The 21,715-nt window shown below is 38.5% G+C and overlaps 2 protein-coding genes across 3 annotated transcripts; one reads left to right on the top strand and one right to left on the bottom strand.

Moving 5' to 3' along the window:
- Nucleotides 1-562: 562 nt before the first annotated feature.
- opa3 (outer mitochondrial membrane lipid metabolism regulator OPA3) lies at nt 563-2,574 on the bottom strand. Its single transcript, XM_085371373.1, has 2 exons — nt 2,433-2,574; nt 563-1,033 (listed from the first exon to the last, which is right to left on the bottom strand). Exons 1-2 carry the CDS (start codon nt 2,572-2,574, stop codon nt 705-707), a joined length of 471 nt encoding a protein of 156 aa, XP_085227499.1. The 3' UTR covers nt 563-704.
- A 720-nt stretch (nt 2,575-3,294) lies between these two features.
- On the top strand, nt 3,295-19,493 carry ppp1r13l (protein phosphatase 1, regulatory subunit 13 like). 2 transcript variants are annotated; one of them, XM_085370630.1, is made up of 13 exons: nt 3,295-3,415; nt 11,248-11,311; nt 11,422-11,543; nt 11,921-12,476; nt 12,966-13,058; nt 13,171-13,259; nt 13,631-13,991; nt 14,081-14,541; nt 14,663-14,800; nt 15,378-15,511; nt 17,485-17,651; nt 18,117-18,310; nt 18,435-19,493. In XM_085370630.1, exons 2-13 carry the CDS (start codon nt 11,275-11,277, stop codon nt 18,468-18,470), a joined length of 2,388 nt encoding a protein of 795 aa, XP_085226756.1. In that variant the 5' UTR covers nt 3,295-3,415; nt 11,248-11,274; the 3' UTR covers nt 18,471-19,493. The 2 variants fall into 2 exon arrangements, with proteins under 2 accessions (XP_085226756.1, XP_085226755.1); XM_085370629.1 differs by having other exon boundaries at nt 11,231-11,311.
- The last annotated feature ends 2,222 nt before the right edge of the window (nt 19,494-21,715 follow it).

Raw genomic sequence — 21,715 nt, 5'->3', positions numbered from 1 at the left:
ACTGTAGTTTTACAGTAATGTGAAGACACGCGGGACATTATCCACTCTGGAGGTGCTTTCAGTTTTGTTCTCTTGTTTCGTATTAAACATAACAAAAACGCTATCAACAGCCAACATATCATTTTATTTCAATTTTTTTTCCAATTGTCACCATATATCCAATTAAAAACCAGCAATTACAACATGGAATTTTATGGACAGTACAGGGGCAGATTCTCTCAAAAACTATCCAGTGATATGAGCTGGTTCTGTTTTTTTTTTTTTTTCCATTAATAGTAACTCATAATTAGTATTAAAAAAATCATATAATTCAGTATTTCCAAAGTGATTAAGGTCTACGAGGATCACTGAATTACAAATAAAGGAATATGCTGAAGCTGTTAAAAAAATATATGTATATATCAACTTTAAGGTCACCACTTTATTGTACTGTAAGTTTTTATATACACTCAGTCAACTTTACAATGAACATACAAGGTCAGCCAGTGAAATTCACTATGAATATCATAGCAATTCCTTTTTTTACAACTAGTTGCTCAGAACACGAGCAAACAATAGCACCCAAATCCGCATTGCAGTGATATACTTATATCAACCTCTTCCACCCAGCTCAAAGCTATGAGGCTGTACATGTACACCTGCACTCACTCCTTCATCCCACAACCCGACATTGTGCCTTGCTGTATAGCAAACAACTAAATTTGTTACTTTTTGGTGGGAACAGGAAATGACAGCATTTGCCTGTTGACCTCTCTCAGCTGCGCACTTAGAGTCTCTGTCGTTAGGGATAATTCTGCTAGTTGCGTCTGTAGGCTTATGAGGGTCTCGTTCAGCTCTTCCTCTTTACGGCGAGAGTTAGCCGCCTGTCTGCTGTACTCTAACACCATGCATCCACCACCAATGAGGAAGATGATTGATTCCCCCAGTAACTCGGCGCCCAGCTCTGCTGCCGCTTCCTCGTTCAGCGGCTTAATGGTGGCTCCCCTGAAGCCCATGATCCGCATCTTTGTTCTCATCTCAATCCAGTGATAAACTGTTGGAACAAGGAGCATACAGTATATAAGGAAAGAAGACTTTGAATATGTTTGGGTCCTGTTCAATTTTTCATCAAAAGGATCAGCTAATCTGGTCAAAGGTTGTGAATACAGGAGACACTGCATTTATAGTTAAAGATGCATGTCATCATTGCACTATCATTTACAAAAGTGATTTGATTTGATTTATTATAATCTTCTACCCAGCTGAGAAAGTAGCCTTAATACCATACTGAAATTGGGTTGAAATTTTTTAGAATTTTTTTTAGAATAAAACATGAAAACAGGACAACACTGCCCAAAACCACAGAATCAGTGGTGCTCTTGGTACATTACACAGAAATTAGGCAACCAGGTTCATTAAAACTGAAACATTCTTCCGTATATCTGTGGTCACCACATGACTTAGGATCCACATTTACTAGTTAATAATTCAAGAGACTCTCCAAGATTCAGCAGTCCATCAAGGAGACAAATTATCTTGATGTCAGTTATAAGTGGGAAAAGAATAAAGCCCCCTGCAAAGTGAGAAGTCTCTTAAACAGAATGCAAGAAGGCTGCCACGTAAAGATGAATCCCTTCACAGTCACTGGTGTCCTGTATAGCAACTGAGAAGCCAAATCCCTCAGAGCCTTAGCTTACATAATATTTCTTGTCCATAACAAATTTTGTGTGTTGTCATTTTGCCCCTGCTCAGACTCCTCAAAAGCTGGTGTGTCCTCCATTTCACCTTCTTGCTTCTGGCCCTCCTCCACCCCTTGACAGCTCTAAGTATGACTACACCTTCACAATTCGGAGTAAAATCCTTTCTGCTTCACTCAGCCATCATATATGAAGATAAGACCACCTTTAAATCTAATCAAACTTTAATTGCATTTTATCTACTCAGTCAACAAATAATACCGTGCCCTTTTTTCTGCAGCGCCTTTTCATAAAAGCTCGATTTGATGCATTAATTTACTTAAATTTGCTATCTTTAAAGAAAAACTGTGACTTCTTTTTAATTTGCACACAGTAACAAACACAACATGATATACACAGTAATCTTTACTTGGGAAGTATTTTGAATGACTAAACAATAGAGCTAAGTGTCCACTTAGCATATTTCTGTCTAATTAAAGTCAGTGTCACATTCTGAATAGGGCGTTTGGACAACAATTGTCCTGCCGTGCCCTCATAGCAAAGGCTAATACAATCTGTTTCAATGACAGACAAGACCCGCCCTTTACACCTTGCCTGGCTGCTATTGGTCGAAGAAATATATCTTGAAAGATGATTGGATAACAGTCATTTCAGGTTCATTATCATTGGTTGTTGCGCCTCCCCATGCTTATCAACCGTCAGAGGTGACTGGACTGAACTCTAAGCCTTTAGCAGCCGTTAGCTCAAATTACTCACTCTGTGCCGGCGGCAGGCAAATGTAAGTTTTAAAGAACTCGCTCCTCCGGGCTCCAGCTTTTATCCGGTTAGCCACAGGCTTGCTCAACTGCCTCACTCCGAGGTAGAGGAGCTTGGCGATAGGAAAGGCACCAACAACCATCTTGGCGGAAACGCTTCTCAATGGGGCGGAGTGCGTAGAGGTTACGTGATGACGTTATTGATTGACAAGCCCAGTCACAAATCCGACCACGTGTCCAAGTCTCGTGAACTGAAACGCCCTGATTTCCTTACTTATTTGGTCCCATCTTTCCCAATTTAAATAACATTATTGATGTTTGAAATTAATTTTCTCTTTAAAAATGAACTGAATATGTAATTAATTAAGTTCATAAAATGAAAAACAATTTTTTGCGTGGCATCATATTGCATTGGTGCATGTTAGATTATTGCACAATGCACAAGCATTATAAACTATAAACAAAAGTAAGGTACTATTTTATGGTTCTATTTTTTCTTAAAATGAGAGAGACTTGTGTATCGGAAGTATATGATGGGCCTATAGGCCCAACAAATTAATACAGTTATATGTTTTTAAAAATACATAATTGTGTAAAACAATAGTCTATTATTATGCATGTAACACAGTTCATAAACTAAAAAAAATCTATTCAAAAGTGAGGGTGTGAATAAAAAAAATCGACAATTACCTGTCCGCAATTTACTAAATAATACGCAACTCTTCCCTCACGGATTATATACTTCACCTGGAACAGCTGTGGCAGGAACACCTGGCTCGGGTTACAGCAGTGAAGAAAGCCGAGGGGCTGGACTATCAGCCAAAATAACTCAACTCGGTACGCAGCTATGACTAAATGTCTGGAGCCGCCGCCACAAGAGAGCGACTCAGGCTGATCCCAACTTCAGGAAGACAAGAAGGTTTGGACGCAACGCATTCTCTTCTCTTCAGTTTAGGACAAAAGGACAGGCTCTGATTTGTTGAGGTATGAACTTTTAATTTGTTCCGTAATGCAAGTTTGCCCGTCTTCATGGTCGAAAACTTTAAGTTGCGGTTTAAGATGGTGCCTGCATTACGGATTTGTGCAACGTCGGATTAGTTATCTGTTCGCACCTCAACTGAAGTTATGAAAACTCTTTTTCACAGCGTATCTCCTTTCATTTCTAGTTGATTGTGAGGTTTCTTCTATTTGAGGAAGAGCGTGTACTGTAATGAAAATCAGATGTTACCAACCGTGCCTGGCATGCCACTCTGTCCAAAACCACAAAGAAAAGCTGAAGTGCAAAAGCGAGCTGCTGGCTGGACATTGATGTGCAACCAGTAAAACAATCGTTTATTTACAGTTATGTATATATATATATAGTCTAATATAGCTATGTAGAAACACAATATCCAGGGTGTCTTTTCTATCAGTTTTGTGCTTCTATTCTTTTTATTTTTTGATGTGCATTATTATTGGATTGTTACTACACTGGGTCCGGGATGAAATGTATTAATTGTTGTTTTTAGTGTTAGGATAAGCAAGAAATTCATTCATAACATTTGGTGTTAGTATAACCACTATTTCAGTCAATTTTACATCACAAATTCAACTGTGCCAATTTTTTGCTTAATTGAACTGCATGTTGGATCTATACACAACTCTAATTTACAAGCAAAGCAAACCTTCCTGTTGGAACAGGGATGAAATGGTATTTATCCAGAACGTGTGCTTTACATGGTTTCTCTATCAAAACAAGTTTGGCTGCATTTGTTGTACTTGCTGCAACCTGTTGCAAAAAATCGTTAAAACCAAGCAGAATTCAGCAATTTAAAAAAAGAAAATTGTGGTCGAATTCATGTACATACGCATATACCAGCTGATATTTACTTCTTGGTAGTGGCCCTGCTTTGCACCACAGCTTGAGAATGTTACAAAGCAGGCATTGGATGAATGGATCTGGCATGTAACTTCCCAGAAATGTCATATAGCACTGAGAGATTCCTGTGTCATATGCTGTGGAGAACAGTATTATGCTAGAAGTGAAATGAATTACCACCACAGAGACACGAGGCTATGCTAAAAAACAGTTGTCCACATTATGGGACAAAAGGAAGGAAAGATATACTCTTGTTCTGGATTAGTAATCATCACCTCAGCATGTCTCTGGTCTATCCATAGTTTATGTGCTCTTGTGTCTGCAGTGACTGCTTTTATCCCAAGCTTGAGAAGTATAATAGTCATGTATTGTGTAAAGTCTTTGGAAGTGACAGTTGCTATCGTGAATAGAGCGTATTAGTGTGAACTCTTGTTTGTGTAATTATGTAGGTTTGGCTTTCAGTGACTAACTAAGTCTGCTGTGCAGGTGAAAGCACTGTAAAAAAACAAAACAGAGTTCTTTGGGTGGGGTTTTTCCAACTCGTTATCTCACTGTTATCCAAGTACATGCCATGTTTTAATCAGTGAGCCCTTTACGATTAGTCTAATGTCAGCATGGGGTCATAGTCAAATTTAACTAAACTTCTCATGTAACTAGGTCAGCACAAAGTCATAGCGGTTTTTGAAATTAGTTTTACAAGCCTTGACATGACCTTTCACATAAACAGCTCAAGTGTTGCCGGTATCTGTTGATGCAAGAATGCTAATACTAATGATAAAGCCTATCAGTGCATGAAGATCTCAGAATTCTGCAACACAGATTCCTGGTCATTCTCACAGTAATTACACAGCACCTCCCACATGAATCTGCATAATTATCCTTGGGTTTATTCTCCTTTCTCGCCATGTTTTCAAACATTCTTACTACATGAAACAGTGATGAGCCAGTGTAAACATTATGCTGGATGTTGGACTTTGGACTCTTGGGCCCTATTTCAGGAAGCCGGTTTAGTGCAAACTCTGAGTAAGTATACCCTGAGTTAACGAAAACTCTGGGTTTTCGGTTTCACAAAGCGAGTTTAGATTAATTCTGAGTGAGTTACTATGACGACACACTCCGTGAAGCTAACCTGCCCCCTAGCAGGTTTACTTCAACTAACCCTGACGTTCTCCGCCTCTTTGTCAGAAACCTGACTGTAGGAAGTGTCAGACATGGCGTGCCCCTTCCTTGAAGAGCCAGTAGATGTTGAAGCCCAAATTCTCCGCAGAGCTCTCCGCCGGGAGAGAGTGATTAGAGCGCGTTCGGACATTTTATCATTTCCTGATGATTTCCTGTGTGAACGTTACGTTTTTCAGCACAATCTATAATTTATTTGAATAACATCCTCAGGCCTAATATTGCTCATGTGACACATCACGGACATTCTCTCAGTTCTGTACATATTATTCGTATTCCACTTCGGTTTTTTGCAAACGGGAGCTTTCTGTATAATATTGGTGACGCTGAGCACGTTTCCAAGGCTACCGTCTGTCGGGCAGTCAGGAATGTTACAGTTGCACTGAAACGTCTCCTGTACTCGTTTGTGGTGTTCCCCGGTCATAGACCCACAAGATTTATCAAAGAGGGATTCCACAAAATTGCAGGTATCAGGATGAACAAAACTTAATTCATGATGTGGTGATACTTGAACTACTACTTAAATGTTACATTTATTCTCACGGTTCCCAGGCGTGATTGGCTGTATAGATGGCACTCACATTCCAATCATTGCTCCTTCAGTAAATGAAGGAGACTATGTGAACAGGAAGTCTTTCCACAGCATTAATGTACAGGTACATAGTTCCCTGTAGCATTTCAAACTAACAAATTATTTCATTATAGTAATGGATGCTAATTTGTGTTTTCTGCACTGTGAAGATCATATGTGATGCTGCCAACATTATCACAAATGTAGAAGCCAACTGCTCAGCCTCTGTGAGTGGTGGTGGTGGAGGACCCCCACCTGTTTTTCGGGCCTCTGCTTTTTGTTCTGTTGGCTATAACGGGTCACATTTGAGCATACAGAGTAAGCAAATATGTACTTGTAATGCTCAGATAATTTCAATAAGTGCTTACAGAGGGGAAATTAATGTAGCCTCTAACTGCAATCGATTTACATCGGACAAACAGACCAAGCACTGTGGCTCATAATACAATTACACCTTACCTGTTTGGACTATATTTTTATATTTCATTTTTACTTGCTGCCAGGAACGTTTGGGGCCTGTTGGGTTGCACCTGCGCTCACATCACATCACAAAATCAAATGTATAAAATAAAAAATAAAATAAATATAATAAAATAACGTGTTGAATGGGTGGAAATCCCTAGATCAATGTTTAAATTAACACTCACGCATTGACTCTGTCGGCTATGTTTTGCCATGCATGCTCACTTTCTTTTGCAGCTGTGGCTGTGTTACTTTTTTTCCGCAAAATTTGCATGTTATCGGCATATGCTGCCATCAGAATTTCGGCCTCAAGCGCTGTAAAATACATTGACCGCGCCTTCTTTCCCTCCGTCTCCATGGTGACTTGCTTAATCTGTGCTCCACTAATCAGGGCTTTATGTATCCTCGTGCGCGCGCTTAACTTGGGGTTAAAGCAACTCCGCGTTGACTGAACTAATTGTTATCAGCCTTTCTGAAACCGAATATTCCGAGTTGGACAGTTCGGGGTTACTCAACCCTGAGTATCGTTTTTCACTCTGAGTTTTCTAAACCGGCTTCCTGAAATAGGGCCTTGGTATTTAAAATCTTACTATGCAAGAGCAATTGAAATGTATGTTCATTGATGATGACTTACAGGTAATGTTTGCTTTAGGACTTTATGATAAACAAAAATGAAAAGCAGGCCACAAAGGGAAGTTGTATAAAGGGAATGCTTTATCATGCTGTTGCAAGTTTTCTGCCAGCACAAAGCCAAAGTTCTGGAGGAAGGATATGAAGGAGGGACCGACAATTGTGAAAGAGAACAGGCAGGAAATTAGTACCTAGATAGAAATATGTAGTTAGGATAAAACTAAAGAATTGGATGTGTAATCATGAACTTCTAGCGAAAGACTTAAAAGGAGTGGGAAAGGGAGAGACTGCTTGTAGTCTTGGTTAGACACACCCTAGCATTTTGCAAAGCTAATGATTATTGTCTTTAATCTCTAAATTTCCATTGTGCTTCCCATAGTTTCTCTCTGTTTTTCAGGGTGTCCTAACAGAATTTTAACATTTTGCACTGCCAGTAGTTTTGGGGACAGTAGTTTTGTCAAGTGCCATTTTATATTTTATTCCTGTGGCTTTTATGTTGGCTTCACCACTTGAAAGAGCTAATTGTTGCTGTATTGTACTACATTCTAGTCTAAGCACTGGCAAGAAAATCAAAATGTGGTTTTCCAAGAAACTAACCATGACACAAAACCAGAAATAGACGACAGCACAGCTGCAGTAGCCACAAGCTGTCAGTTCACTTTAAACGTCTAGATGATTGATGTTTTTTCGCTTCCATATTTGCATATGCTTTATTTACTGTAGCACGTCTATTAAAATGTGGAACAATTGCCTCAAGAGATACTATATGTGATAACTGAAAGGATATTGGCTGTTCCAACAAACAAAGTTATTGACTATATATCTCTGTCTTCACTTCTAAAAACATTTTTTTCTTTACACAGAGTTGTCTAGATTTTTTATTATTTTTTTAGATTCATACACTTGCATAAGATAAAAGTGTTAAGTAAACAAATGAAACCTATTGTGATTAAAAAGAAACAAACAAGGAGAAATAAATGAAAGAGATTATCTCAAAACAAACACTAAAATAGCACAAAAACAAAGGCAAATCCAGAATCTAAATGTTATTATGATAGGTATGTCATGGAAGATGATAGAACACAAAATAAAAGTAAAGTGAAAGGAGAGAAATAATTCAATATTGTCATTATATTAACTGCAGTAATGTGCTTTATTAGTTTGCAATAAACTAAGTTATAAGAAAAGTTAACGTCGTAAACACACCCAAAAGAGTAATTAAAATCTGCGGTCCCCAACCTTTTTTGCGCCACAGACCTGTTTATGCCCGACAATATTTTCACGGACCGGCCTTTAAGGTGTCGCGGATAAATACAACAAAGTAAAACTAGTACCGGTACTGAAAAAAAGAAGATTTATTCATAACACACGTGAAAAGACCCAGGAAAACTGAGTTAACGATAAAAACGATAACAAAATAACGCTGAAAACCGATAAAAACCCTGAAAACCATATTTTTCACACCTGAGCCTCAACTCTCGCGGCCCGATACCAAACGACTCACGGACCAATACCGGTCCGAGGCCCGGGGGTTGGGGACCGCTGATTTAAATCATTTTAAAACACTGTTTAAAAAAAAAATTGCTTATCTTTGCTTGTTTTCACTTCTAGTTGAGCAGCGTAGCCTGGCTTTTCTATGCAAATACAGTCTTGTTTACTTTGTCTTACTTGATCATTTTCAGTGTATATTTGTTGTTGATTTAGTGATGGATTTGTCCAGTGTATATTTTCTGTAACCTTGTACAGCACTTAGGTCAGCAAAGGTTGTTCTATGTGGGCTAGAAAAATAAACTTTAACTTGACTTGACTTCTTACATGCATCTAAAAATAAATTACGTAACATCTAATTATGATTCCGTTCTAGTTTTAGTGAAGTTCAAGTGTTCTGGCAACACAAAGCCAAAATTGTCGGAATCAAGAGAAAATAGCAAAGGTGCCAAACGGCATGCAGAGTTTCACAGGAAGAAAAAGGGTGGGGTGAATAAAATCCTGGGCAGTAAAGAGAGAGTTCAGTGAATGAGTGATCAGCCTGACCTTTGTGAGTCACCAAGAGTGCAATCTCTTTTTGTGTGAGCTGCTGTTGACAGTGGTAAGCGTTCAAGTGTGCTAATGTGTGAGAATGTCTCACTGGGAGGAGTAAGGAATGTGAGCCTGCACCCAGGCCTGACTGAGATGTGACAAGTTCTTGCTACAAAGCATGACAAATAGTATGAATAACACTTATCTGATTCTGCTGTAAATTTAGTATTGGTTACTTCATATAACCCTTGTTTGCTCTGGCCAGGGCTAATTTTCAGTTGGTATTCTAATTAATCAGAATTATGTAGAGCAGGGTGTGCATAACCAATGCTGGTTGAGATTGGTCCAGACAAGGTTTCTTTATGTACAAACACAACAATATTAAACAACCGGGGACTACGAAGCTCAATCTCGCATCTCTCTTCATGACTAGTGGAAGTGGCTTGGCTCCTTTAAACCACTAAAAGTGAACCGAGGAACATTTCCAAAAATGTTTTATATTTTTTCCTACACATTATGCGTATTAAATTCATTTTCATCGTCATGTACATGTGTAATCTGTGTCTAGTCTAACACAATAAAAATCAAAGTATCAGGAAACAGCATCTGAGTGAAAGTGAGGAGGTTCAATAAATCTGTCCTCTGTCACAACCTTTTCCCCCCATTATGCCTAAACTAGGGATGTCGCAATAAACTGAATATAGGACGGTAAGGACAGGTAAAACTGGGTGGTTTGCAGTATAGTGTTACAGTCTACAGTACTGTTGCACTGCCTGCAGGGCAAACTGGGTTCCATGGTTATAACTCTTGTAGGTCCTGGATAGCAGGAGAGACTTTTGCAACAGCAAAGATGTTGGTAGAAGTCTACTGAGCATTGAAATAAAAGCTGATTTTTATAATACTTCAAAAATAAATGTCCAAATGTCTTGATGTTCTTTGGTAGGCTGCTGACTGACAGGACTTGCTTCTTGAAGGTGTCACTAATTTGGCACCTTACTACTGTAAACTAGTTTGAACAATGTTCTTTAGTAACATCAAATTTCACCGTCATTCTAGCTTTATACTAGCTATGGATTGGAAAGCAGCCATTGCGGCTCATGTAACATCTACTTGCCTACTGCAGAATGTAGTTGGCTAACTATACAAAGAACCGTAAACCACAAAGGAAATCTGCTGGAACTCACAATATAAATTATTAGATAAGGGTGATAAGTTAAGCTTTCAACATGACAGAGTTACTTTTAGAAATGTCATGAACTAAAGGGTCTTCATAAGATTTCTACTGCATGAACAATATTTACTGGACCTAAAGGCTGAAGATGCACTATAAATGTATGTTTTAAGTTTACTGAGAAACATGCAGTGGTGACTCTCAGCTTTTTGTAGTGCATCCAAATGTATACACAAAAAAGCCTTTGCAAAGGCTTCTATGCAAAGTGGTTATTACTGCGCAGCTCATTGTTCGTATTTTTTTATTGGCTTAAACTCATTAACAGAATAGCCCAGCTTGCATCGGCGTCTCTCTGGTTGTTAGTATTACTATACTTTGTCACACACTTGAAGCTGTGCTGCACCTGTCTGTCTGGCCTGTCTGTCTGAAACTGACACTCCAACATAAGTCATAAGTGATGTTAAGCTTGAGCACCTGGTATCTCAGATAACTTGGTTGAGTCAGTAGGTATGATGAACACCTGCAACCAGCACTTAAAAGGGCGCTCAAATGTCTATAACGTCATTATAAATGTTTGCAATTGTGCACTATGTCATATTTCTGTTTTTGAACTTTCAGTAATCAGGAAATTGTGACTTGTTTAGACATGACAGGCATTCGGCTTATTTGGAAATTGCCTGAAGGTAATTTCAGCTTGGAGCTGAAAGGGAAGAGCTAAGCAAAGTAAATCTTGCATGAAACCTAACTTTCAAGGTTGATTTAAAGTGAATTAGGGTTCAAGGAAGTCTGTGTGTAGTTCAGTATTAGGAGAAACATTTCCTGTAAAATGTTAATTCTTCTAAAAAGATGATAAAAAGCTTGTAAGCTGATGGAAGTGTTTTGTTTTTTGGATTTTTTTTTCTGTCCTAACAGGTGGCGTTTGTTTTCAGGAGCAAGTTATTGCTATCTGATGAGTCATGAGTTCTCAAACAAGTTTTGGGAGCAGCATGCTGTGTGAGTTTCCACTAATGTTTAACTTTTCCACTTGGCTCTGTGTATATTTGTACATGTGGGAATAATATCCTCTGCTAATTGAGTTTTGTACATTTGCGGTTTATATTCAGTCCAGACCATGAATGATGATCTGAGCGCATCACTCGCTACAGCAGACGAGTTATCCAAAGAGTTTAACTCCTTGCTGCAGGAGGCCTCCACCAGCAATAACAACACAGAGTCTAAGTCACAGGTACTCACTCATACACACACATGTAGTACTAGTTTCCCTCTTTTAGCTGTTAATTTGCACTAGTTTATAATAGTTACATTTTGTAGTCCTTCAAAGTGTGCAACATGGGTGGAAATATCAAGGCAGTGGTTGATTTATTTGTTTTTTCCTTTCCTCTGTTTCTAAATTAAATTTGCCAGTGAGGGGCTTTCCTTGTCCTGATTTTTTTGTAAATGTGTGAACACAGACCAAAATAAAAACTTTCATTCAAATTCACTTGCACTCTTTCAAACACACCCTTGTACAGATGTAGTTGAATGCCAACAAAAACATGTTGACATGTTTGTGTTTAAAACAAAACAAAACGCAGTGATATCCATATCTCTTTTTTTCTGTAGGCCACCTCCAGTATCTCCAGAGAGCAGCCTCAGTCCAGTTGGTCTTCCAGCACTTCCACTACTAAACAGGCATCCGGTGGCAGCAGTAATGGATCCCCCAGCTCTTCAGCTTACTCCACAAGCTCAGCATCCTTCTGTCCCATTGACTCTGTCAGTTCTAACAATAATAATACCAGATCCTCCCCCGTATTCCCACCAAGCCCACTATCATCCCCAAAGCTCCAAAGAAGTGCACATGCTCCAGTCCGAGCTGGATCTGACATCGTCCACCATAGTTACAGCCATTCAGCTCAAAACACGAAGTATAATTCTTTGCCTCATTATGACAAGAGCCCACGAAGATCAGTTAGCTCCACTGATAGAAGCCCTGCTCCAAACTCAAAGGCTGTTACTTTGGAACCATCAGCTTCAGCCCATTCCAATTTGCTCAGACCTTATGACAGCAGCCAGATGCGTCCAAGGTCGCCTCGATTCGACAGAAGCCCTTCTCCATTGTCTGCCAATTATCCAATGTCCAGCACGCTTCCCAGAAATTTTAGCAGTTCCAGGCAACAAGGTAAAGTTTTCATTTTCAGGACATTTAAACTTAATTATCATGAAATTCATTTTACTTTATTACCTTTGTAGTAATTTTAATACATTTTATTAAGAAACTAGGTGAGCAACTACCCAACAATTCAAATTAAATTACCTCAACATATCTGGATATAAGTCAGGATTTGAGATTCAAATATTGTCTGGATTAAATAAAGGGGTGTGTTGGGTAGAGATGTCATTAAAGTGTGGCTGAAAAAGCGCTTCTTAGTCAACAAGATAAAAAAAAAATAGATAGATAAATAGATAAAAAACAGACTCACTTTCTGAACATGAAAACAAATCTAAAAGTAGACGTATCACAGTGTTCTTTCAGTTATAAAAAACAAACGCATGAAAATGTTATAAAAAATAATACTGGTCCGTAAGCTTATTAACTTTCTAGCACACTTGCTCTATTTTTGTTTTTCCTTTGCTCATATTTTTGTTGCTTTATCTCCCACAATATCAGACGAGGCTGTGCAATGGCAGAAGAGTCCTGGCAAGTGGAATGAGACAGATCTGGACATGTCTTATGAAAGGAAGCCTCATCACACTTATGACAGTTAGTGGTTTTATGACCATTTAAAGTGAATTTCTGGAATGAGTCTCTGCAAGTAATCTAAGCAAGTTTTTTTTGTTGTTGTTCTTTTTGTTTTTTAACCTTGCTGTTACAGAGACAGAGTGGCTGCGGTCAACTATGCCAAATCCAAATTGGAAAGAATCCAACCTCGATGGCCCTTCTCCAGCTCCAAGCCCCATAAAAGTAAATTGTAATACAAGATGAAACTTGTTTGTATGGCTTTTGTGTATCTCAACGCTTTAATTCCAATGAATCTGCTTCCAGACTCCCTGCAGTTCATGAGAAACTTCAGATATGTAAATTACTCTATTTCCTTGTTTTTTCATAGATAAGAAAAAGTTGATCCCAACATTAGTGAACAGGATGCACCTTTCCTAAAAATCTTGATTTCAATTCAGAGCATGTTTTTTGTAATACTGCATTTTTTGTCTTCTGTGGGACAGAAAAATGTCCAGTTTAATGAAAAAGAATTGCAACACGAAAACCCCCCAAATTACTTCCTCCATTGAAATAAAAGGAAAAAAAGTGTCCCTTCTTTGTTTCTTCTGTTACAGGATCGTCTCTCTAATACTCTTCAGTTTTCCAGTGGATCCCTCCCCCGTAATGCACGTATTGCAGTACCACCATCTCAGTCTCACTCCCCTTACCAGTCTCAGCCCATCTCCCGTATTTCTATTCCTCCCAATTCAACTCAGTCCCGCCAGCATAAACCCATTCCTCTTTCTGTCATCATGCGCCTTCAAAATCCTTACTGGGGAGCAATGATAGCCCCCCAACCCAGAGTGGTTGGAGGACAAAGTGACATGTCACCTTACCAACCTGCTGTACCCGTCCCAAAGGAATTCTTCCAGCCTCCTGCAGTTCAGCCACAACTGAAGCCACCTGAGCTGTGGCAGCCAGCTCTATACAGTGACGGTAAAACACATTTTACATTAGCAAACACTTCCTCACTATGGTTTATGAATCTCTGTCTTATAAATGGTGATTTTTATCCATGATTGTAGTGCTGAACCCAGCGGATATAGATGCAGAGTTAGAGCGGTTGGTATCTGCTCAGCAGAATCCTGTAAATTTGGAGAATCCTGCCATATCAGAGGGTAGTGTGGAGACCGAGGGCACCAATCAGCAACCTCCTCGGCCCCTAAGCCCCACCACGCTGCAACCAGTGGTGGCGCCTGATGCCCAGAGCCATGTGACCCCTGTCATAGAGGAGGTCCTGCGCATCAGGGCAGAAATTCCCAGAGCCCTGAAGAGGAGGGGCTCTGTGAACCTTTCAAAGCCCCTGAAGAAGCCCTCGCATTACCAACCAAACCAGTACAAACATCTTATCAACAAGCTCTTTCGCAAGGAATACCATAACAAGGCGGACAAAGGTAGTGAGAGTAGCAGCTCATCAGATGGGGAGGACAGTGCTTTACCCCCTCTCCCTCCACCTAAGACACCCACTCTCATTAAAAATGACAAAGTAAGTATTTAACAACAATAACAATTATAACAATAGCGTCTAATGTTTTAAAAGGTGGAATGCAATCTTCTGCAGCCAAGTGTTTGGCTTTATACAAACTGATATTCTGTTTTTTGTGCAGAATTACCGTTCAATTTTGCGCCTGCCTAATCGAAAGCGCAAAAATTCTGGCAGGCGGGCTCGGCTTAGCCCGCTGGTGCTTGTACTTGATGGAGCTTTAGCTGGAGACCTGGACACAGTGCAGAAAGCTGTCCAGGAGGTATGTATACTAGCTCTATCTCTCTATCTCTATCGCTAGCTTAATTATGTTAAGAATTTAAAGAGAACTTCACTTAGCAAAGTCCAGACATAAACTGTGCAGGCAGCAAGGTTTGGATGTATTTCAAGAAAATAGCATGATCTCCGAGGGCTGCCCATAATAGTTATATATTTTTTTTTCCACTTCTTTAGTTTACATCAGCAGCCTAAATACAGTTTATTGGACTGCAACAGTGAAGTGACAGGCTTCCTGCTCCAGTGCCGTATTTAGACATTAAGAAGTACTGAAAATTGTGAAAAAATGTTTTATGTTTAACTTTAGTTTTCTGAAGGAACACATGCTGAGTATGCGTTCTGTTTTTCAGCTCATCTCTGAGTCTTCCAGTCAGCACAATAGCTTCAACTCCTATTTTAGAAAGAAATGCTGACAGTCATGCTAAACGAATGTCAGAGTGGATAAACTGGTTACAACAAATGCAAATCTTATTTGTTTTATGTCTGCACTTTGTTAAAATGGTGGGTGGAAATAAATCACATTTAATCTGACAAATCTACTGTGTGTAAAATGCTTTTCCAAGATGAGTGATCCCAGCCAACCAAATGAAGAAGGCATCACTGCCCTTCATAATGCCGTCTGCTTTAGGCATCACGATATCGTGGACTTCCTGGTTCGGATTGGAGTTAATGTCAGTGCACCTGACAGCCATGGCTGGTAAATATTTGTTTACTGTTGTATACATCCTCTTTCTCTTATTTCCTCTTATGTTTGCCTCCTGTAAAAGCCTTTGTGTAACTAGTTCATATAACTTATTTCAGAACACAACATTACTCCTTGTTTGCACAGCCATGTGGACAAAAGGTACAACCTATTTCAGTTCAAAAGATTTACATAAAATTGGTCTTACATTTGGATAGATGAACATTACATGGCATAGTGTTATTATTATTTTTTAACCAAAACTCAACCAAAATGCAGAAGGAAAAATTAAATACAGCCTTAATATTTCCATAAGGCTTAAGAGGGTAAGTAGCACACAGGAGCTGCTGATCAAATACACTTGATTAACTGATCATCAATAAGTGTGACCACCTCTATAAAAGCAGAGGTTTTGGTAGTTTGCAGGTCTGGTGCATTCAGGTGCGTGCACCAATGATCTCAGAGAAGCAATTATTGTTTCCTACTGTTCTGGAAAGAGTTATGAAGCTATTTCCAAACAAGATGAAATCCATCATTCTACTAGGAGAAAGATTACCGTATTCGCAAAAGGAAAACATTGAAGACAGCTGCCAGTAAATGTTCCAGTACATTCACCCCAACGTCAATGTTAAGACAAATTAAAATTGAGATAAAAAAAAGCACCATTCAAAATACACCAGTCCTCAGCCTGTTAAATGTTACATTTCATTCCTCAGCATGTTAAATGTTACAGTTCATGGCAGTACAATTGGACAAAGACTGAACAAGTATGATTGTTTTGAAGGGTTGCCAGGAGAAAGCCTGTTCTCTCTAAAAATAACATGGCAGCATGGCTTAGGTTTGAAAACCTGCATCTGAACAAATCACAAGGCCTCTGGAACAAAGGTTCTCATTTAGTAAGAATGCCTGCACACAAATTCATTCAAACATATCATGCCAAATCAGTCTTTTATACCAAATTGGTTCAAAATGTATGAACACAGTTAGAACAAAGTGATGAAGGCCTAACTTTGGAAAGCTTTTTCAACTTTTCTGGCTTTCTCTTTGGGTGCAATTGTTTCCATTTTCAGTTGGCCCTGCTTTCTTGCCATAGATGCGTAGACTTTTGTCTTACAACATCGACCACTTTTCTCATGTTTAATAAATTCCATATTAATTTTGTGTATACACATAACTTTTGCACAAAAGAAATGTATACTTGAACATTTCCATGCACATATTAGTAAACAGCTCTCTAAAGAATATCTTTAATATCTAAAGAATGTCTTTTTGGGCAGACATGCCCGAAGTGGAGATGCACTACCTCACATTTGGTGAAAACCAAACACAAACACCTCATACCAACTGTCAAACACAGTGATGGAGCGGTAATGTCTGGACTGATTTTGCAGCTACAGGACCAGGGCAACATGTAGTTTTTGAGTATACTGTAAACTTCTTTATATACAAAAGTATTCTAGAATCAGATGTGAAGTCTTTTTGACTAAACTTGGTCATCCGTCCTACAGGGCAAAGATTCTAAGCATACTGGTAAATCGACAACAGACTGGTTGAAAAAGAAAAGAATTAGCCTCACTGAAATGCTGTGGTGGAACCGTAAGTGAACTGTGCATAAATGAATGCCTGCAAAGCTCAATGACCTCAAGCAACGTTGCTAAAAAAAAAGTGGGCCATAGTTCGACCATAATGACATGAGAGTCTGATAAAGTCATACAGAAAACGTTAACATGTAGTGTGCTTAACTTTTCTTTTTTTGCATTTTGGTTTTGTAAATATTTCCCTTTGGCTGTGCTGACAAGGATAAAGGTTTTTCAGTCTAAGTTATCATTTGATGAAGTTGATCTGAAGGAGTTGCAAAGGAATAGATGTTTTATTTTTTAATATAATGTTATATCCTGGTATCCAAAGCCCTGGAACTGGAAGACGGTGTACGGATATATCCATATCTATAAATACAACATAATTAAAGCTCTTTATGTGGCCCACAGGACTCCTCTTCATTGTGCAGCCTCTTGTAATGACCGTCCTCTTTGTGAGTTTTTGGTGAGGAGTGGGGCTGCCGTCATGGCCGTTACAGAAAGAGACAGAGCTACTGCCTCCCAGAAGTGTGACCCTTATGCTCCTGGATATGAGGAGTGTGAAACCTTCCTGAGGGGTGAGACAACAACTCCCACACGTAAACTGTACTATGAACTGTTTAATTAGTCAAATAGTACTTATAACGTATCATATGATATTTTCTACTGATGTAATCTGCTCCATGTTTAACCTCAGTGTCAATTGTTTTGTTAAATAGCATTCAGCCATTCACAGACATGTACAGAATATGTATATATATTGTATGTTGTAATATAAATAATAGTAAGAAAAATAATAATCATAATTAAATAGTTTTGTTCAAAATCTACTCCCAAAGAAATGTTAGGAGGATTACAAGTTTTCTTTCTTTCTTTCTTTTAAAAAAAATAATTTTAAGAATACAACGTAGGAACACTTTAAGGTGGCGTTCAAAAGCAAATATAGTGACCTCTAGCCTCTCAATGAACACTATTCCAAACTACTGCTTTCTGGTACAGCAGTTTTTATAGTTATATGTATCTTGTATGTTTTCTTTCTTCAGCTGCGGAGGAGGCCATGGGGGTGGACAACAGCGGAGTGCTTTATGCTCTGTGGAGCTACCCAGCTCAGGCAGCAGATGAACTGAGCTTTAAAGACGGAGACATGGTCACCATCCTCCAGAAACCTGAGGGGTCAGACTGGTGGTGGGCCTCACTGTGTGGCAGGGAAGGCTTTGTTCCAAACAACTACTTTGGGGTAAGACACCACTTTCTAAATAAAGAAAACATCAATTCAGTCCTTTTCTCCTGATTTCATGATTTTCATTTTGCAACAAAACATGACTTTTAATTGTTTTCATGTTTGTTTTTTCTTTTTCTAGCTTTTCCCGAAGGTTCGGCCGAAATCTCTGTGTTAAGTGGCATCCTGATTATCAGGTCTGGTCAAACTGATGCAGGGAATATTCTCAGATGCTTTATAGCTTCAGACTTTTAGTTGAACAAACTGTCTGTACGGCCATAAAAAGACTGCAGACCTAAAAGATTTTTTGTGATCTGTCAGGGAAGGAGAGGCAAAGGTGAAGTCTCTATACTCCTTTTGGCTGTACTGACAAGGATAAATCTTTTTACGTTTGTACCGGCTTGGCTGTAGAATAATTATCTATGTTACAACTCTATAACAGATAGTCAAGTTTTGTTGTCTATCCAAATGTTACAAAGGGGTGAAGGTCCATGTTGTTCGGATTACTTAGGCTTCAGTCAAGGGTTCACCATACAATGAGTAAAAAGTTGGTAAGGTTACTAATCAGAATGCAAACACTGGCTTTTGATGTTCAGTCAACTTATCAGCAAAGTCATGGCAGGTGTGTGAAATCTTGTGACTGCTCAGTTTAGAAATGCTTTGCTTCAATCAAAGTAAAATCTAAGTTTCCATTCCTGGAAAAGTTTGCAGAAAGGAAGCACCACAGTAAAAGAGAGCAGTTAGCAGGGAATGTTTTACTTTACATAATATTTCAGAAATGTACTCAGATATCACAGTCTTTGCAAATAGTTTCTCAGATATTAGTACTAGTATTTAACTGTAACTTTTTCTGGCTACAGTGGCTGTTAAATCCTAATAACAACAATATTCTTGAAATATCTGTGATTTTTTTTGAATGTCAGGAGTTGTGTTCTCCTATCATTACAGCGGTAGTAGGTTTACCATAGTATTTTCAACCTCAGTATTTTCTTTTTGCCTTCAGGTTTGTGTTGTATGTTTATGCTCACTAAATAAGTGTGTCTTTTTTGAAAGTGTTTTCCGGGTGGATGTGTTTGTGTGTGTACTCACAGTGGTGTAGTGCATGTGGTGACAAAAACTGGTTTTATTATATATTTTTTTGTTTCCACACAAGTTTCACGTGTTACTAGGGCCCTCTGTGCATCTAACCTTTAGGCTTCTACGGAGCACATAGTGATCAAATTTTTGAATACTGAATAAAAAGATGAAAATCGTGTTTTTGTTTTTGCCTTTTCTTTAAAATGTGCTGTATTTGGAGTTTTGTTACTTGAAAATACCATTTTGAAATGTCCCTTACTGACCAACAGATGGCATTGTATTATTAAGTATTTCAACAGCTGCATGTTTTGCAAGCAAAAACTGTATATAGTAATATATGACAAAGCACCATTCAAGGCTGGTCTGCAGCATTATCCCACACTGTACATTATACATGGAAAAACATCTGCTAATTTCTTTTATTTCTTCTTATTTGAAGTTGCATTCATTTCCCTGATCTTTTTCAGTCTTTTTGCTTTTACACCACAGAGCACCCACAGGACTGCTGTGATATTTAATGAATTAGTTAACTGTATTCTTATGAATAAGTGTAATTACCGAAAAAGCTACACGCATGATGAACAGGTTGTTTTTTTTTAAATTAACTCTGATTTGCATCTTTTGATCTACAGACTATCTGCACTGATATTAACACCAACGCTTGTATTCTTCAACACAATCCCTGAGGACAATTACTGCCAACACTGATTGAAGCTGACTGCTGTTTTCTTTAAATGTTTCATGTTATGCAGATTATACAAACATGATAATAATGACATACAGTTAGTGGATATACAGCATCACTGTTAACTCTCTCACACACACACAGCTGTGATGAACTAATGCTGTGTGTCTGGTGAATAATTCAGGTGATTTAAGTGAACTGAAATGTCCAGTGGCCTGTGGCAGAATACATAATGTTTCACTGAAATAGATCTTCAACTCAGCTAGAAGGCCATGGTATAGAGCAGGAACACATGATGCAGTGAAAAATCATTTCGTCTTAAATTAAAAAACAAGAAGCTGTTTAAGTCAGCAACTCAATGAGGTAAGATGTTGTTGTAAGCTGTTTCACTCTTTTGGTTTCTAGAAAGATAAAATTGCAGCAAGCTGATGAGCAAGTTGAGCCATTTCATCAGTTTTCATAATCGCGGTTTTGTTTTGTTCTTTACATTTAAAATTGATACTGCTATTTTATAAATAATGAGTTCTTGTCACATAAACTAATAGTCCCCATCATTGTTAAACCCAGCACAGTTCAGTGTAGTAATTATAATCTGAAAGTTTGAACCTAATGGTTAAACACTGCCTTCCTCTGCAGCCAATGCTTTGGTTTACAAAGCACAACATTTTCTGCAGTAATTTCTGTTTCTGAAAAGTCTAAAACCCCCTTTTTTTCTTTTGCATATAATCACAAGTCTTCAGTCAAACCCATATCTCTTTGCAAGACCTGCACTGGTAAAAGAACTGCATCTGACGTTGTGAAGACTTCTTTGCAGAACAGTAATTCTCTTCAAGCAGAACTCATTTGCTGCCTCATTTAAACCCCATTATAACCACGATGGACCAAAATGAACTGTTAGTGCCGTGGCCTGCTGTCGGAGGAGTGTGGCACACCTGCACACACACATATAATGGTTTCAGACAAGCTGGCTTTCTCAGAGAGCATATTTCCCAATCGGTGTCTGGCAACACTACTTGACATAGCAGGCTGGCCCTTTACTGCTGCAGACATATAAGAACGTAATCACACACAGAGAAAGTGAGCTTTACTGTCACAAAGTGAAGTAGAAAGCTGAAGGAAATCTACTAAAAATAGGGACAATAAATGTTAGAACTGGATGAAAAAATTAAATGAAGAGACATAAAAGGTGTAAAACGACACAGCAGGCAGTTTTCTGTTTGCGGAGAAATGTAGCGATTATCTATAGAGCAACTAGCCATGAAAAATGTGATTCATACCCTGAGTGATTGAGAGTATGTTGAGTCAACAGATATAATCTAAAATCTGTTCCGATAATGTCCAAAAGAGAAAAAATATATAGAATAAATCACTTTTACTTGCGAAAAAAGTATAAAATCATTTATAAGAACACACATACCCACAAACACACAGTTTTCAACCAGAGCAACCAGTTGACCCAAAGGGCATCAATATTATATGTTTTTACCTTTGAGGTATTAATCAGATGCCCTTCTTTGTTAGTCTTTTGGGTGACTTAGGGCAGGAAAGCATCTTCAGCGTGAACTTGGGGAACGCTTTGCTTCATTATTTAAGAACAACAAACGAGTATACATTTGCTTTTCTAGCACTACAGTGCAGCAACAAATATGCATATCTGTTTT

This window comes from Diplotaxodon limnothrissa, linkage group LG14 (genome assembly GCF_057381915.1).
Source record: "Diplotaxodon limnothrissa isolate DT_005_m linkage group LG14, D_limnothrissa_male_GT1.1, whole genome shotgun sequence".
NCBI classification, from domain to species: domain Eukaryota; kingdom Metazoa; phylum Chordata; class Actinopteri; order Cichliformes; family Cichlidae; genus Diplotaxodon; species Diplotaxodon limnothrissa.
Note: the sequence above shows the minus strand (reverse complement) of the source record. Positions and strands in the feature narration are given on the sequence as shown.